General features: G+C 34.3%; 1 protein-coding gene across 8 annotated transcripts in view; it reads right to left on the bottom strand.

The window, feature by feature from the left end:
* AUH (AU RNA binding methylglutaconyl-CoA hydratase) overlaps positions 1-18,993 on the bottom strand; it is a 222,321-nt gene that overhangs the window by 95,510 nt on the left and 107,818 nt on the right. For 6 of the 8 annotated variants that reach the window (XR_012484554.1, XR_012484553.1, XR_012484555.1 and 3 more), the window contains exons 5-6: positions 10,198-10,290; positions 6,853-6,909 (exon numbers count right to left, since the gene is read on the bottom strand). The exons of 1 other annotated variant lie outside the window; for it this stretch is intronic. Coding sequence is in view for 4 of the 7 variants with exons in the window: in XM_074280673.1 (XP_074136774.1) it covers positions 6,853-6,909; positions 10,198-10,290 (150 nt within the window). In the remaining 3 variants the exon portion in view is untranslated. The remainder of the gene's footprint in view (positions 1-6,852; positions 6,910-10,197; positions 10,291-18,993) is intronic. One more of the 8 variants, XM_074280675.1, reaches the window with a different exon arrangement.

Genomic DNA, 18,993 nt, shown 5'->3' with positions numbered 1-18,993 from the left:
AATGATATAAATTGTGTCCAATTTAACTTTGGGGGTAGGCAAATGTAAACTGTGTCCCCTTTGGGGGGAATTCCTGAATCTCAAACCCTGGGAAGGGCACATCTTTCCCAGAAAACACCCTTCCCAAGATAAGTAATCACATTCAATTGGAGGTCGTGATTTGGGGCATAATCACCACCCTTTTTGAATTGGAGATTAGTCCCTGGAACTATTACCAGCTGGGGGGGAGAAGGGTGGGGAAGAAGAGCTAGGCAAACCCTGATAAAGCCTCAGAAGACTAATAAAAGGTGACTGTAAACCCCAAAACTTTGCTATTTGCCCTTCTGGAACTTAGCCCACTAATGCAGATATTTTCTTCTCAGTGTAAACCCATCCTTACAAGAGTCCTAACAGGACCCAGCCTACTAAGAAAGCTGTTTTCTTAGTGCAAATAAATCTCAGGTTTGTGAATTCTTTTGCAAGTAATCTGCCCAACATCAATCAGAAGGAATCTCTTATACTCAGTTTTCGCACCTCATCAATAAGTGCTGTATAAATGTTAGCTATTATTATTCACTAAAATGCATTTATAACCCTAAAAATCAATTCTGCTACTGCAGACATTCATGGTGATGAAAAATTTGAGTGACCCAAGCACATTTCCAGCTGATTTTGAACAAAGTGAATCTCTGCCTTCTTATTTCACCTCTCATATTATGAATAAGTAGACTTTTCACAATCTAATTTAGTGCCATGGTTTTTTTTTTTACATTTTTGTGCTATTTCTTGGTAGTTTTGCTTTTTAAAATGGCCCCCCAAATGTTGTCTAATACTCCTAAACATCAGAAGAATGAGATGCTTTCTCATTTTTTTCCCTTTTGGTCTGATTTTTCTTGTGCTTATGATAAATATAGAAATATGTTCATAAGAATTTGCACATGTTTAACCTATATTGAATTATTTGCTGTCTAGGTGAGAGGAAAAATGAGGAGGGAGGAAAAAAATTCAGAATACAAAGTTCTGCAAGAGTGGATGTTGAAAGCTATCTTTGCAAATATTTTGAAAAATAAAAAGCTATTATTATTATTTTTTTAAAAGAATGTTATGCTAAAGTAAATGTAACTGGAGGCTCTCAGAAATCTAACCCTGAATTTCCTCTAAGAGCAACAATCCAATATTATTAATTCAGTGTTCATCGTGATCTTAGAGAAAATAACCAGGAATGATGAGAATCAACTGTATATTGAAAATATACATCTAGGGGCAGCCAAGTGGTTAGAGCACCAGCCCTGAAGTCAGGAGGACTGGAGTTCAAATATGGTCTCAGACACTTAACACTTCCTGGCTGTGTGACCCTGGGCAAGTCACTTAACCCCAATTGCCTAAAAAAAAAAAAGAAAAAGAAAAAAAAAAGAAAAAAGAAAGAAAGAAAATATGCATTTATATATACCTGACAGCTCCTGCCTTAATCTCGTTAGTTCAATCTCCATTCATGTCAAACCTGCTAAACTATTAGGTGTTCCTTGTCTTCTCTGTCTATACTTCTAAATTTTACTTGATCTCATTAGTTTCCATAGGTTCAATCTCTACACAGAATCTCAGATCTAATGGATTAGTTTTAATCTCTCACCTGACTTGCAGTCTTGTGTTTTCAACTGACTGCTGATAGCTAAACCTGGATTTTTATAAAATTGGTCCTGGGGTCATGACAGTCTCCCCTTAGAAAAGGCTGTAATTTATAGAATACATGCATGGAAATCTTTGTTATAAGATTAGGTTTGATGGTCTTCCCTTAAGAGGCTGTAAGCTTATTGAAAATAAGCTGACAATATTTTTGAAGGTTAATATGGCTGTCACCCAAATGATATTTTGTTTACATCAGCTTGTTTTATTTCCTGATAACAAATCGCCTAATAATAATTGGCTTTGACCCTTTACATGCATATCAACCAGTTCCAGGGGGACCACCCAAAATAGGGGAATAAGAAATCCATTTTCAGAAAGGCCCTTTGGTGGACTTCTTTTCCTCTAGTTCCTTCCTGCTGAATGGAACTATGTGTCTCTGTTCTCCAACACTGTACTTACCCTTATACGAATTTTACTCTGCTAGTATGTATGCCTGAGTTATATGGCCTTCCTCTTCTCTATAGCCTTCCCTTTTTTCTCTATTGCTTATAATAATATCTTACATTATTTTACTGGTATTCTCAGCACTCAAACTGATTAAATGTTGTTTTCCTGATATCTCTGGCTGGCCCATAGACTATTCCTTAAACATAAACTAGATACTCAGACAAGGACCTATCAACAACCACACCTACATTGGGAGAATATGATACTGTGAATTCAGGTGCAGAAAGCAAAGTCAATAGGAGAATTCTAAGTCCTGCCAAGAGGATGTCCCTTATATTATAAAACTATCACAAAACATGCATGTCCTGCAAAGATCTTTAAATTAACATGTCCCAAACTAAAGTCTATCTTTTCCCTAAAAACCTTTCTTCTTATCTCATCCAGGTCTGTAAGAAAAATATCATGCTCAACTCCTCACTGTCTCATCTCTCAAATCCAATCTTTTGAGCACACCTATCTATATCTCTCATATGTAACCACTTCTCTACAACTAATTTCATCAATTTACTCTTGGTTGTTCACATCATGGTTAGTCTCCCTGCCTCAAATCTCTCCCTACTCTTTTATTAAACACCAAAGTGATCTTTCTAAATAAAACACAGGTCTGGTAATATCATCCTACCCACAAACTCCAGTATTTCCCTATAATGTCTAAGATCAAATATAAAATCATCTCTTTGGTTTTTAAATCCCTTCACAATCTGGTTCCTTTTTATCTTTCCAGTCTTCTCATATATTATTTGCCACCCACATACCCTATGATCTACTGAGACCAACATCCTTGCTATTTCTTCCTCAAAATATTTCTGACTCCAATATTTCTAATTCTCCTCTATGTCCAGAATTGTCTCCCTCCTCATGTCTTTCCTTCCTTGGCTTCTTTCAGGATCCAGCTAAACCCCTATATTCTTTCTACAAAAAGCCTTGCCCAGTCCCTTCAATGTTAGTATTTTTACTCTTAGTTTATCTCCAATTTATTTTGGCTATATCTTGTTCATACAAAGTATTTAGCATATCTCTAAAAGATTCTGTGTTCTTTGAAAAGCAAGAGCTGATTTTGCTTTTTTTGTATTTGGCTACAGGAGACATTTAATAAATGCTTGTTGACTTGACTTGAATGTTAAAAGTGGGGAAATCATGGTTAAGAATATTCTAAAAAATAAAAAAAATTTTTGTAGCCAAGAATAACTTACCCAGAAAAACATTAATATATGGGAGAGGAGAATAAACATTTTTTTAAATACTGTTTTTCCCCAATTAAATGTTAAAACAATTTTTGTTATAGCTTTTTTATTTACAAAACATATACATGGGTAAATTTTCAACACTGACTCTTGCAAAACTTTCTGTTCCAAATTTTCACCTCCTTCTCCCTACCCCCTCTCTCCTAGATGGCAGGTATTCCAATCAATACATGTTAAAATATATGTTAAATCCAATATATGTATACATATTCATACAGCTATCTTGCTGCACAAGAAAAATTAGATCTAGAAAGATAAAAAAAAAAAAAAGAAAGAAAACTAAGAAGGAAAACAAGAATGCACGCAAACAACAACAGAGTGAAAATGCTATGTTGTGGTCCACACTCAGCTCCCACAGTCCTCTCTCTGGATGTAGATGGCTCTCTTCATTACTGAACAATTAGAACTGGTCTGAATCAATTCATTATTGAAAAGAGCCATGTCCATCAGAATTGATTGTCATACAGTCTTGTTATTGCTGTGTATAATGATCTCCTGGTTCTGCTCATTTCACTTAGCATCAGTTCATGTAGGTCTCTCCAAGCCTCTCTGAAATCATCCTGTTGGTCATTTCTTACAGAAAAATAATATTCCATAACATTCATATACCACAATTTATTCAACCATTCTCCAATTGAGGGGCATCCACTCAGTTTCCAGTTTCTAGCCACTACACTTTGATGCCACTAACATTTTTGCACATACAGGTCCTAGATCATGAACCCATTTTGACCTTATTTTGGTATACAGTGTTAAGTGTGGGTCAATGCCTAATTTCTGCCATACTAGTTTCCAATTTTCCCAGCAATTTTGTCAAATACTGAATTTTTATCCCAAAAGCTGGGGTCTTTCAAACACTAGACTGCTACAGTTAATATTTTGTCCTGTGAACCTAACCTATTCCACTGATCAACTAGTCTAACTGATCAACTGATCATAGCCAGTACCAAATGGTTTTGAGGACCACTGCTTTATAATATAGTTTTAGATCTGATACAGCTAGGCCAACTTCATTTGATTTTTTTTTTTTCATTAGTTCCCTTGAAATTCTTGACCTTTTGTTCTTCCAGATGAATTTTGTTATTTTTTCTAGGTCAATAAAATAGATTCTTGGGAGTTTGATTGGTATAGCACTAAATAGATTAGTGAGTTTGATTGGTATAGCACTAAATAGATTAGTTTAGGTAGTATTGTCATATTTATTATATTCGCTTGAGCTGTCCAAGAAAATTTGATATTTTTCTAATTGTTTAAATCTGACTTTATTTGTGTGGAAAGTGTTTTGTAGTTTTGCTAATATAGTTCCTGATTTTCCCTTGGCAGATAAGATTCCCAAATATTTTATACTATCAACAGTTATTTTAAAAAGAATTTCTCTTTGTATCTATTGCTGTTGGATTTTGTTAGTGATGTATAAAAATGCTAATGATGTATGTGGATTTATTTTGTATCCTGCAACTTTGCTAAAGCTGGGGATTATTTCTAATAACTTTTTAGTTGATTCTCTGGGGTTCTCCAAGTATACTATCATATCAGTATATATGTGCAAAGAGTGATAATTTGGTTTCCTCGTTACCTACTCTAATTCTTTTAATCTCTTTTTCATCTCTTATTGCCAAAGTTACATTTCTAATACAATATTGAATATTAATAGTGATAGTGGGCAACCTTATTTCACCCCTGATCTTATTGGGAATGGTTCCAGTTTATCCTCATTATATATGAAGCTTACTGATGTTTTACTTTTTTTTTTTTAAGTTTTGAGTTCCAAATTTTATCCTTCACTATGACTGAGGTTATACATGCACAATTGTATTAATCATTGTGTCTAAGAAAAAAAATTTTTTAAAAGGGGAATAAAGTGAAAAACAGCCGTGAAGTGGGAGGATCTGAGTTCAAATTTGACCTTAACACTTCCTAGCTGTGGGACCCTAGGCAAGTCACTTAACCCCAATTGCCTCAGCAAAAAAATAAAAAATAAAAAGGAAAAGGGGTTATATAATATTATATCATATATATATTAAGGAAGAAAAGGACGAAAATGGAGGGGACTTAATTTCTCACATAATCAGGAGACAGTAGAAGAGTGCAGACAATGAGAGAGTGGGGAGAATGTCCTTTGAAACTCATTTTAATAAATGTTAAAAGAACAGAATCAGAAAAACAATTTATAAAATAATAGCATTGTAAAAAATGAACAATTCTGAACACTTATCTAACATTCCAGAATACTTACCAAGTCAATGATCAACTATTACTCCACAGGATGAGAGATTTCAAACAAAACTTCTTAAATTGTGGGTGTTAATCCCATATTGAGGGTTAAACAAAAATTGAGGGTTAAGTTGCAAGTGGGAAAAGTTTAAGGAGTCCTGATTTAAAATACTACCCAACTCCTGACATCATCTCTTATGAGATGATGACACTAAATATGCAGAGTCAGATATTCATTTTTGAACATAACTAATGTGGAAATGTGTTTTGCTTGACAATTGGCATTTGCTTCCATTGCACCCTACCAAAGGATAAAGTGAGAAGTACAACTGAGAGAAATCAAATGTTTATTAATTAAACAATAAATAAAATAAAATTTAATTTAAATTTGTTAAATTAAAAGTCATCTTTTGTTTCTTTTTTTTTTAACAGCACTATTTTTTTTACTAACTCTTGTGTTTAATTCCTCTTTGTTTTAAATACTATTTGGAAATAACAACATTATTCTTTAACTCATAAAGTACTAATTAGTATATTATTCAGTACAATATATATTACTGTGTATTCAATCTAAAAGTCTCCAATTTTACTGTATACTCTATATATTTTAACTTTTATCCATTTCTCAGAGAGGTAGAGAATTATCTTTATAAGATCTAAAAATGTTGAATGGTTTTCTGGAAAGGGGGAAGAGAAGAATTATTGACTTAAGTTTCTAAAATGCTAAAAACAAAAAATATTTTAAAAATCATTAAAAAAAAAGAAATATTGCTATGTTGCCTCCATTCATTTTCACAATCCCATGATTATTTCCCTTTATGTGACAAATGCACCAAAGAGTATGATTATACTATAACAAAAAGAGAATTAGAAGGGAACATAGGGAGCCACATTGTACAATTTTACCATTTACAGATGAAAAATTAAGGTGCTGAAAGGCTAAGTTATTTTGCCCAAGATTACACAGGCATTAATTAGCAAAATTAGGAAGTGAAACAATGTCCTTGGACTCAAAATCCAACACTTTTTCATTACATTACACTGCCTTCAGAAATACGTGGCATAACTTCTAGGATCAGTGGCAGCCACTTTTATAATTACAGTTAATATAAATGTATAAAGAGAAAAAACATTTTTCTTATATGAGCTCTTCAATAAAATTGACTGTATAGCTGAATTTCCTCCTCATATAAAAAAGCTGCTGCCTCTTTAAAAAAAAATATATATATATATATATATATACATATATATAAATAAATAAATGAAGCTACTAAATTCATACCTGCACCAGGAATGATAGCCAATTTTGTTTCAACCAAGCCCATTTTAGCAGAAGAGGCTATGAAACAAAAGAAAAACAAAATCTGAAGCAAATTTTTATTATGTTGAAAAGTTCATGCCAAAAGATTTTAGAACAATCTGCTAAGTAACTAAATATCTTATAATGACATAAAAGGCATCTGATTATGCAAATGTATCAGTGAATTTGCACATATTAAAAAACCCAAGCAATTCTCCCAATTGAGAATGATCCACCACTAAATAACTGTTATATACAAGATGACAGTGAAGTAAAATAAATTATCAGGCTAATAACTTGATGACAGAGAAATGAGACCAACTCTTACTTGTGATTCAGAAGGACTGTGAGCTTAGTAAGAGATCTGTTTTTAATGAGTATGTTTTAGAGTCAAACAATTTAATAAACTATTTATTTTTATCTTTGTAAAACTGTTCATGTTCTTTTATACTTAACTTTTGTACATTTTTTATTTTTACATAGCAAACGTAATGATTTTAAAATATAATTCAATGCATTTTAAAAAATATAAAGTGTATCCACTTTAGATCCTATACATTTAACACATCTTAAAAAATAAATCCCCATTCATTTATAGAAATATCAATACCAGTATTACTTCATCAAGACAATGCATTCAATTATAGACATACCCACATATGTATGTACATATAATAATATATACATCTATCTATCTATCTATATTTTTAAATAGCAAGTGGATCTAGTGTATTTTCATCATTCCAATCTGGCAATGTACTTCAATGCTAATGTTAACTCAGCACATCACTACAAAGAAATAAATTATATTGAAATAAATATATGTCATACAATAAATGTTTTTTGTTTTTTGTTCCTATTTGTTAAATTAATATCTTTTCTGTTGTAATTATCTCTCCTAATTGAGCAAATATTAAAACAAAACAAAATCTCAAAAATAAAGTCTTCAATACACATGTATAGTTTGGCCAAAACAAATTCCCCCACTGACCTTATCCAAAAATTGTATCCCTTTTTTTAATCACTGCTCTCTTAGAAATTGAATGACATGTTGTATACATTTTTTGGACTTAGTTTATCACTGAGCAGTTTTATAAAGTCTCTCCAAATTGTTCTTCTACATAATGTATTACTATATATATTGTAAATTGTGCTCCTACTTTCACTTATTTAATTAGCTCTGTATCATTACATATTCTGTACTTACCAGAATATTCCTCTAGGACCAAACAACTTAACTATTTCAAAGATATACTAAGAATTTCTCAGGATAAATTTCTACTTACTAACCAACAAATATTTTCTATAATTCTGAGAGCAGAATAACTCAAAGTTCCATTTTTCATGATCTATTGACACTTATTTTATAACATCTAAATTTTATTTAAAATACAAATGAAATTTAAATTTTATTTTATTTTATCCCCAAACAACCTATTTTTAGAATCTGTTTATTACAGATATTATAACCTATGTAGTTCCTTAAATGTTTCATTTCAAGAGTTAAAATCCTAAATTATTAAAGAAAATAACCAAACAAAATGAGTGCCAAAATAATAAGATGGGAGGAAAGTAGATTTTTTTTGAAGTTTTCTCTGAATCACCAACACAGCACATAGTACACATTTAATAAATGCTTGTAGAGTGACTAAACATAAAAAAGACATTATATAATATGAAAAAAGTGAATTCTATTTTCAATAAAGGCTGTTCAGAAATAGTAAAAACCAGAAAGGAAGGGGAAAAGGAAGAGAAAGACATTATGAATCAAAGTGAAGCAGTGGATAGAAAATTCATTAAGAACCGATTTTTATCAATAGAACTGATTTTTGTCAATTTCTAATAAAAGTATTGTTTCCCTTCATTTTCCATGTAAATTTAAAAGTTGTAAAGGAAACTATGATAAACAGGGGAGAGAAGCTTCACCAAGTCAAGAGGTGGTAAGAAGAACATAGCTACTGTCAAAATGAGGACAGGGACTGTGAATTATTTAGCATCTCTTACACAAGGCATAGTAAAGAAAGTTTATAAAGAATAGAAAATCAATAATTTTTTAAATAAAGCATAGATAAAAATGAAATAAGAAAAGAATGCTAAGATTATTAGTACTTGAAGTAAAAGTGATATTAAGAATATGTCTTTTTTCACAGATTTCAAGTAAGTCACTAATGCAAAAGAAAGCCTCCTCCTCCACCCCCATTGCAAAATATGATTGGCAGGACTGAAAACAAAGTAAATATTTAGTAGAAACAAAAGTAGATGTTTAAAGAAATGATGGTAATGAATGTAATGGGAAGTTATTGTGCTGTAAAAAACAATATCATAAAAAAAGGGCAGAGCAGATGGAAAGTTAAGTAAATATAGTTAAGAAAAAATGTATAATAAAAATAATGTAAATGGAAAAAGTAACCATAAAGCAATAAAAAATGAAAGTTGTAAATTACAAATAAGCATGACTCCAAAAAAGAGATATTAAAAGAAATCTTTCCCCATTCCTTTCCAGAGGTATGGAAGGCGACCCACAAAAGAATACTACATATATTGTCAAGATTTTTTCAAGGTATTGAAAGGTTTTCCTAAGTGTTTTCTTCTTCCCCTTTTTTCTTTTAAAAATTATTTTATATATGAGATGCTTTCTAGGATGGAGAAGGCAAAGGATAAAAGAGAAACTTAGACAATGTAAAGACAAAATATATGAATAATATTTATTTTATAAGAAAAAAGTAACAAGTAAAATTTCAAAAGCAGGCTGTCAATAGAAATTTGTAGCTTAATATATGAAATTCTCTCTTTTTTATGTTGTATTCTGTATATGGAAATATTTTCTTTGTGTTTGTATTAGTTAAAGAATTTTTTAAAATAAAAATTTAAAAAACTACAAAGCCTGAAAAAAAGTGGCTCAAGTTAATGGTCAATATTATCTTAGCTGGACTCCATGGTACACTTAAATCATCATCCTAATCCCAATAGGAAGCTGTAATTAATTTTGACTCAAATAAAAAAAAATTGAATGTAATATTTGATAAAATTCTATTTTAACAGACCATATTCCTACCTGCTAAAAGGAGAGTTACATAACAGACCTGGAATTAGGAAGACTCATCTTGAATTCAAATTTGGTTTCATACACTTACTAGTTGTATGAAGCCTGAGCAAGTTACTCAATACTGTTTGTCTTAGTTTCCTCATGTATAAAATGAGTTGGAAAAGGAAATAAAAAACTGCTCCAGTAACTCTGCCGAAAAAACTCAAAAAATCAATTTAGATTCTTAGTCAACGAATCAGATACAACTGAAATGAATGAACAACACCAATAACAATTCTTACCTGCTACTCTTATATCACACGCTAAAGCCAACTCAAGGCCACCACCCAAAGCGATCCCATCTATTGCTGCAATAGTTGGCACTGGAAGATTAGCTGCAAGAAAAAAAAGTAACATTCAACCTCCTCACAATAAATAAACAAGCAAACAAATAAGAAAAGATAAGTGAATCACATTACCTAAATATTTATTTAGCATTTCAATAAAAACACAGTTCCATGTTTACCATAAAGAACCAGAACAATTATATACAAAGTAATACAATGGGATATTGTCCTTTAGAAAAATGCAGCCTATTTAGCTACCATATTAAGAAATAGAATCAGACTTCCAGCCAAGATGGCGGAGAGGAGGCGCACAGTGCCTTGAGCTCAGCGTTTTCTCTCAGAATTTACTTCATGACAAGCCTCAGAATTAATACTTGATGGGAAAAGAAACCCATAAATAATCACCAACAGAAGAAATCCTTGAAATTCGCCAAAAAAGGTCTGTGTTTGCTCAGGGGAGTGGACTAACAGACTGGGCGCAGCCTGTGGGCAAGCAGCAAGAGCCAGGCAGGCAGCTCACACTATGCAGATCTGAGGGGGGGAGGGTTGCGATCTCTTCCAGTAGCAGAAATGACTTTTAACCCAGTGTGGATATTCCATCTTGGCAGCAAGCCAGGAGCAGCAGAGCAGATGTAAAAACTGGAGGTAAAGAATAAAACCCCGGAAAGCTAGCTTCTCTCCAGACCTGGCTATCCCCACCCCTACCCAGAGTGACTCAGCTCCTTATGAGAGCCCCAGAGGGTGGACCCAGCGAGCAGCCATCGCTGTCCTGCTAGAGCCTTGCTACTGTCTCCCGCAGTCTGTAGAGCAAGCCCCGGTAACACCATCCAAGCCCATTCTCTCTCCCCACCCCCCCAGAAACAGACCAATTGTTTCTCTTGTCAGTTTGTTTTCTTTGATTCCCACTCTGACAAAATGAACAAAAAATTTAAAAGGGCTCTAACCATTTACAGTTTCTGTATGGATAAAGAGCAGACTTCAAAGTCTGAGGAGACTAAAAGCAGACTGTCTCCAAAGGAATCCCCTAAGGGGGATATGATCTGCTCCTCAATACACAAAACTCTCATAGAGGAAATCAAAAAGGCTCTTACAAGAGAAATAAAAGAGAAATTGGAAGAGGAAAGGGAAGCTTGGCAAGAGAGTCTGGAGAAGTTTTCCCACGCATTTTAAGACAGAGTGGATAAAGAAAACAAATCATTGAGAAATAAAATTAGTGAGTTGGAAAAAGAAAACAGCTCTCTAAAAAATAAAATTGATGAAATGGGAAAAAAAATTCCATAGAAGATAAAAACTCAATTGGATAATTACAAAAAGATATAAAAAAAGTGAGTGAAGAAAACACATCATTGAAAATTAAACTCGACACTTCCGGCCAAGATGGCGGCATGGAGGCAGACAGCTGCTTGAGCTCCTCGTTTTCTGTCAGAACTTATTCATGACAAGCCTCAGAAAGAAATCCACAAATAATCACCAAGAGAAGACATCCTTGAAAGTCTCCAGAAAAGGTCTGTGTTTGCTCGGGGGTGGGTCAATCAGACTGGGCGCAGACTGAGGGCAGGCAAGCCAGAGCGAGACAGGCAGCTCACACAGCTCAGACCTGAGGGGGAGAGGGACAATCTCTGCCTTTTCTGCAAAAAGGCTTTTACCCCAGTGTGGATACTCCATCTCGGCAGCAAGCTAAGATCAGGGGAGAGAGTGTAAACATCGGAGGTGAAGATTAAAACCCTGGAAAGCTAGCGTCTCTCAGAACCCAGCCACCCCCCACCTGGACTGACTCAGCGCATTCTCAGAGCCTCAGAGCGCAGACTCAGGACAGTCATTGCTGTTCTGTTAGTGGCTCTCTGCTGCACTACCCCCAGTCTGTCGAGGAAGCCCATTAACACCATCCAGCACCATCCCCCCCAAAACAGACCAATTGTTTCTCTTGTCAATTTGTTTTCTTCGATTCCTACTCTGACAAAATGAACAAAAAATTCAAAAGGGCTCTAACCATTGACAGGTTTTGTATGGAGAGAGAGCAGACTTCAAATACTGAGGAGACTAAAAAAAGACTGTCCCCAGAGGAATCCCCTAAGAGGGATATGAGCTGCTCCTCAATACAAAAGAATCTCATAGAGGAAATCAAAAAGGCTCTCATAAGAGAGCTGGAAGAGAAATGGGAAAAGGAAAGGGAAGCTTGGCTAGAGAGCCTGGAGAAGTCATCCCATGCATTTAAAGACAGAGTGGATAAAGAAATCAAATCATTGAGAAATAAGATTAGTGAGCTGGAAAAGTAAACAACTCCAAGGAAAACAGGATTAGTGAGCTAGAAAAAGAAAACAGCTCTCTAAAAAATAAAATGGATAAAATGGGAAAAAATTCCATAGAAGATAAAAACTCAATTGGACAATTACAAAGAGATATAAAAAAAGTGAGTGAAGAAAATACATCATTGAAAATTAGACTCAAACAAGTAGAAATGAATGACTCAAGGAGAAACCAAGAGGTAGTCAAGCAAAACCAGAGAAATGAAACAATTGAAAAGAATGTCAAGTACCTTACTAGAAAGACAACAGACCTGGAAAACAGATCCAGGAGAGACAATTTGAGGATAATCGGACTCCCTGAAAAATGTGAGGAAAAAAAGAGCTTGAACACCATTTTAGAGGAAATTATCAAAGAGAACTGCCCAGACGTTCTGGAAACAGAGGGTAAAATAGACATTGAAAAAATTCATCGATCACCTACTGAAAGGGACCATAAAATCAAAACGCCAAGAAATATAGTGGCCAAGTTCAAGAATCATAAGACAAAGGAAAAGATATTGGAAGCTGCTAGAAAAAATCAATTCAGATATGGAGGATCCACAATAAGGATAACCCAGGATCTAGCAGTGTCCACATTAAAAGAACAAAGGGCCTGGAACATGATATTCTGAAAGGCTAAGGAACTTGGTATAAAGCCAAGAATAACTTACCCAGCAAGAATGAGCATTGTTTTCCAGGGAAGAAGATGGACATTTAATGAAATAAATGAATTCCATCTATTTTTGATGAAAAAACAAGACCTACATAAAATATTTGATTTTCAAATACAGAATTCAAGAGATTTCTAAAAAGGTAAAAAGAAATCTTGAGAACTATACTTCTGCCAAAAAAATATGTAAAGAACATATGTACAATTTGTCTTAGAAACTAGAGGTGGAAAGGAAATTATATCATAAAAAAGTGTAAAGTGGTGGTACTACATCTCATGAAGAGGCAAAGGTAACCTATTATATCTGAGAGAAAGAAAGGAGGGAGATGAACATAGTGTGTATCAATAAACATATTCGATTTATGATGAAACTTCTTCCACTTCATTGAAAAGTGAAAGGGAAGGAGTAAGCTAAGGGGAAGGGTATTACAGAAATTGTGATGAAAAGGGGTAAAATAAGGAGAGGAACTTTAAGGTGGGGAAGGGATCCTAAAAAGGGAGGGCTGTGAAAAGCAAGTGGTGTTCACAAGTTTAATACTGGGTAGGGGGTAAGAGGGAAGGAAAGGGGAAAAGAATAAGCAGGGGTTAATAGGATGGCAAGCAATATAGAATTAGTCCTTCTAACCATAAATGTGAATGGGGCAAACTGCCTCATAAAGAGGAAGCAGTTAGCAGACTGGATTAAAAGTCAGAATCCTACTATATGTTGTTTACAGGAAACACACCTGAAACAGGGTGAGACATTCAAACTAAAAGTAAAAGGGTGGAGCAGAATCTACTATGCTTCAGGCAAAGCCAAAAAAGCAGGAGTAGCCATCCTCATCTCAGATCAAGCAAAAACAAAAATTGATCTAATTTAATTAGAGATAAGGAAGGGCATTATATCCCGCTAAAGGGCAGCATCAATAATGAAGCAGTATCAATATTAAACATATATGCACCAAGTGGTGCAGCATCTAAATTCTTAAAAGAGAAATTAAGAGAGCTGCAAGAGGAAATAGATAGCAAAACTATAATAGTAGGAGATCTCAATCTTGCACTCTCAGAATTAGATAAATCAAATCACAAAATAAATAAGAAAGAAGTCAAAGAGGTAAATAGAATACTAGAAAAGTTTGATATGATAGATCTTTGGCGAAAGCTAAATGGAGACAGAAAGGAGTACACTTTCTTCTCAGCAGTTCATGGAACCCATACAAAAATTGACCATATACTAGGATATAAAAATCTCAAAATCAAATGCAGTAAGGCAGAAATAGTAAATGCATCCTTTTCAGACCACAATACAATCAAAATTACATTTAATAAAAAGTCAGGGGAAAATAGACCAAAAAAAAAAAAATGGAAACTAAATAATCTTATACTAAAGAATGATTGGGTAAAACAGCAAATCATAGACATAATTAATAACTTCACCCAAGAAAATGACAATAATGAGACATCATACCAAAATGTGTGGGATACAGACAAAGCAGTAATTAGGGGAAGTTTTATATCTCTACAGGCCTACTTGCATAAAATAGAGAAAGAGAGGGCCAACGAATTGGGCTTACAACTAAAATTGCTAGAAAAGGAACAAATTAAAAACCCCCAGACAAACACAAAACTTGAAATTCAAAAAATAAAAGGTGAGATGAATAAAATTGAAAGTAAAAAAACTATTGAATTAATAAAACTAAGAGTTGGTTCTATGAAAAAACCAACAAAATAGACAAACCCTTAGTAAACCTGATTAAAAAAAGGAAAGAGAAAAAGCAAATTGTTAGTCTTGAAAATGAAAAGGGTGAACTCACCACTAATGAAGAGGAAATCAGAACAATAGTTAGGAGCTACTTTGCTCAACTTTATGCCAATCTGTAATGAGCTGTCGTCTCTAGAAGCTGCCGGATCACTCTCTGGGAAGAGATCTGCTGTGTCTTCTACTCAAATCTCTTCAACAGATTCTTCTTCCTGTAATGAACCGTTGTCTCCAGGCAGTTGCTGTTAACTCTTGTCCAAAGAAGTGACTTCCCTTCCTGCAGAGAGCCCCATCAAGCCTGATGCAATTCAGAGTCTTCTTCTTGTATCCTGGCTCTGAATCTCCTCCAGCTCTTATCCTTCTCCAGGCCGATCTGCTCTCTGCGCCCAGTGCTGTCTCTTTTTATCCTCCCAGAGAATGGGCGTGGGATAATGCAAGGGCTTCTGGGAAGAACCACCCCAGCCAATGAGCTTGCCCCCTCTATCAAGTCAACCTGAGTTCTCACCTTGTAATTGTCCAGAAAACCTGAATTCTCACCTTGTCACCATCCAGACAACCTCAGTTCTCACCTAGTAATCCCAACACCAATCAATTCGATAACTTAAATGAAATGGAAGAATACCTTCAAAAATATAGCTTGCCCAGATTAACAGAGGAAGAGGAAGAAGTAAGTAGTCTAAATAGTCCCATCTCAGAAAAAGAAATAGACCAAGCTATTAACCAACTTCCTAAGAAAAAGTCTCCAGGACCAGATGGATTTACATGTGAATTCTACCAAACATTTAAAGAACAACTAACTCCAATGCTATATAAACTATTTGAAAAAAATAGGGATTGAAGGAGTCCTACCAAATTCCTTTTATGACATAGACATGGTACTGATACCTAAACGAGGTAGGCTGAAAACAGAGAAAGAAAATTATAGACCAGTCTCTCTAATGAATATTGATACTAAAATCTCAAATAAAATATTAGCAAAAAGATTATGGAAAATCATCCCCAGGATAATATATTATGATCAAGTAGGATTTATACCAGGAATGCAGGGCTGGTTCAATATTAAGAAAACTAATAGCATAATCGACTATATGAATAACCAAATCATCTCAATAGATGGAGAAAGCATTTGATAAAATCCAACATCCATTCCTACTAAAAACACTTGAGAGTATTGGAATAAATGGAGTGTTCCTTAAAATAATAAGGAGCATATATTTAAAACCGCCAGTAAGCATGATATATAATGGGGATAAACTGCAACCATTCCCAGTAAGATCAGGAATGAAACAAGGTTGCCCACTATCACCATTACTTTTTAATATAGTATTAGGCTAGCCTCAGCAATAAGAATCAAGAAAGAGATTAAAGGAATTAGAGTAGGTAATGAGGAAATCAAACTATCACTCTTTGCAGATGATATGATGGTGTACTTAGAGAACCCCAAAGACTCTGCTAAAAAGCTATTAGAAATAATTCAGAACTTTAGCAAAGTTGCAGGATACAAAATAAATCCACATAAATCTTCAGCATTTGTATATATTACCAACACAATCCAACAGCAAGAGATACAAAGAGAAATTCCATTCAAAATAACGGTCGATAGTATAAAATATTTGGGAATATATCTACCAAAGAAAAGTCAGGAATTATTTTTTAGAAAAATAAAGTCAGATTTAAATAATTGGAAAGACATTAAGTGGTCTTGGATAAGCTGAGCAAATATAATCAAGATGACAATACTCCCTAAACTAATCGATTTCTTTAGGGTTATACCAATCAGACTCCCAATAAACTATTTTAATGACCTAGAAAAAATAACAACAAAATTCATATGGAAGAACAAAAGGTCGAGAATTTCAAGGGAAGCAATGAAAAAAAAATTAAATTAAGGTGGCCTTGCTGTACCTGATCTAGAACTATATTATAAAGCAGCAGTCACCAAAACCATTTGGTATTGGCTAAGCAATAGACTAGTTGATCAGTGGAATAGGTTAGGTTGACAGGGCAAGATAGTGAATAAAAATAGCAATCTAGTGTTTGACAAACCCAAAGATCCCAACTTTTGGGATAAGAATTCATTTTTGAAAAAAACTGCTGGGAAAATTGGAAATTAGTATGGCAGAAACTAGGCATGGACCCACACTTAACACCACATACTAAGATAAGATCAAAATGGGTCCAAGATTTAGGCATAAAGAACGAAATCATAAATAAATTGGAGGAACATGGGATGGTTTACCTCTCAGACTTGTGGAGGAGGAAGGAGTTTGTGTCCAAGGGAGAACTAGAGACCATTATTGATCACAAAATAGAAAATTTTGATTACATCAAATTAAAAAGTTTCTGCACAAACAAAACTAATGCAAACAAGATTAGAAGGGAAGTAACAAATTGGGAAAACATTTTTACAGTTAAAGGTTCTCTTAAAGGCCTCATCTCCAAAATATACAGTGAATTGACTTTAATTTATAAGAAATCAAGACATTCTCCAATTGATAAATGGTCAAAGGATATGAACAATTTTCAGATGATGAAATTAAAACTATTTCCACTCATATGAAAGAGTGTTCCAAATCAGTATTGATCAGAGAAATGCAAATTAAGACAACTCTGAGATATCATTACACACCTGTCAGATTGGCTAAGATGATAGGAACAAATAACGATGAATGTTGGAGGGGCTGTGGGAAAACTGGGACACTGATGCATTGTTGGTGGAGTTGTGAAAGAATCCAACCATTCTGGAAAGCAATCTGGAATTATGTCCAAAAAGTTATCAAAATGTGCATACCCATTGATCCAGCAGTACTACTACTGGGCTTATATCCCAAGGAAATACTAAAAAAGGGAAAGGGACCTGTATGTGCCAAAATGTTTGTGGCAGCCCTTTTCATAGTGGCTAGAAGCTGGAAGATGAATGGATGCCCATCAATTGGAGAATGGTTGGGTAAATTATGGTATATGAAGATTACGTAATATTATTGTTCTGTAAGAAATGACAAGCAGGATGAATTCAAAAAGGCTTGGAGAGACTTACATCAACTGATGCTGAGTAAAATGAGCAGAACTAGGAGATCATTATACAATTCAGCAATGATACTGTATGAGGATGTATTCTGATGGAAGTGGATATCTTCAACATAGAGAAGAGCTAACCATTTCCAATTGATCAATGATGGACAGAATCAGCTACACTCAGAAAAGGAACACTGGGAAATGAGTGTAAACTGTTAGCATTTTTTGTTTTTCTCCCCAGGTTACCTTTCAAATCCAATTCTTCCTTTGCAACAACAACAACAAAAACAAAATTTGGTTCTGCACATATATACTGTACCTAGGATATAGTATAACATATTTAATATGTATGGGAATGCCTGTCATGTAGGGGAGGGGGTGGAGGGAAGGAGGGGAAAAATTCAGAACAGAAGGGAGTACAAAGGATAATGTTGTAAAAAATTACCTATGCATATGTACTGTCAAAAAAAGTTATAATTATAAAATTAAAAAAAAAAAGATCTAGAATCAAACTGAAGTAATTTTCTTTTCTTCTCTTTAAAAATTTTTTTATAGTCATCATTTTCCACAGGGAGCAATTGGTTTCTACACAGCAAACATGATTTGCAGATTTGTGCAAAGTTAGAGGGGGTAGAAAAAGACAAATGTTGGGGAGAAGGAAGAGAAAATAATAACATTAATGAACTATAGGTGGAGTTCTGAATGATTTTCATAGATTTAGTAACCTGTTTACTGTGACTCAGCAATACTAGTGGAGATCAAATAAAAAGAAGATGGCTCTGTGTGAAGACTGAGTTAGCATCCTGGATTGTAACGTGCTGTCGTCTCTAGAAGCTGCCGGATCGCTCTCTGGGAAGAGATCTGCTGTGTCTACTCAAATCTCTCAGACAGATTCTTCTTCCTGTAACGAACCGTTGTCTCCAGGCAGTTGCTGTTAACTCTTGTCCAAAGAAGTGACTTCCCTTCCTGCAGAGAGCCCCGTCAAGCCTGATGCAATTCAGAGTCTTCCTTCTTGAATCCTGGCTCTGAATCTCCTCCAGCTC

Source organism: Sminthopsis crassicaudata, chromosome 1 (assembly GCF_048593235.1).
Source record: "Sminthopsis crassicaudata isolate SCR6 chromosome 1, ASM4859323v1, whole genome shotgun sequence".
NCBI classification, from domain to species: Eukaryota; Metazoa; Chordata; class Mammalia; order Dasyuromorphia; family Dasyuridae; genus Sminthopsis; species Sminthopsis crassicaudata.
This window is presented reverse-complemented; position numbering and strand designations above follow the sequence as displayed.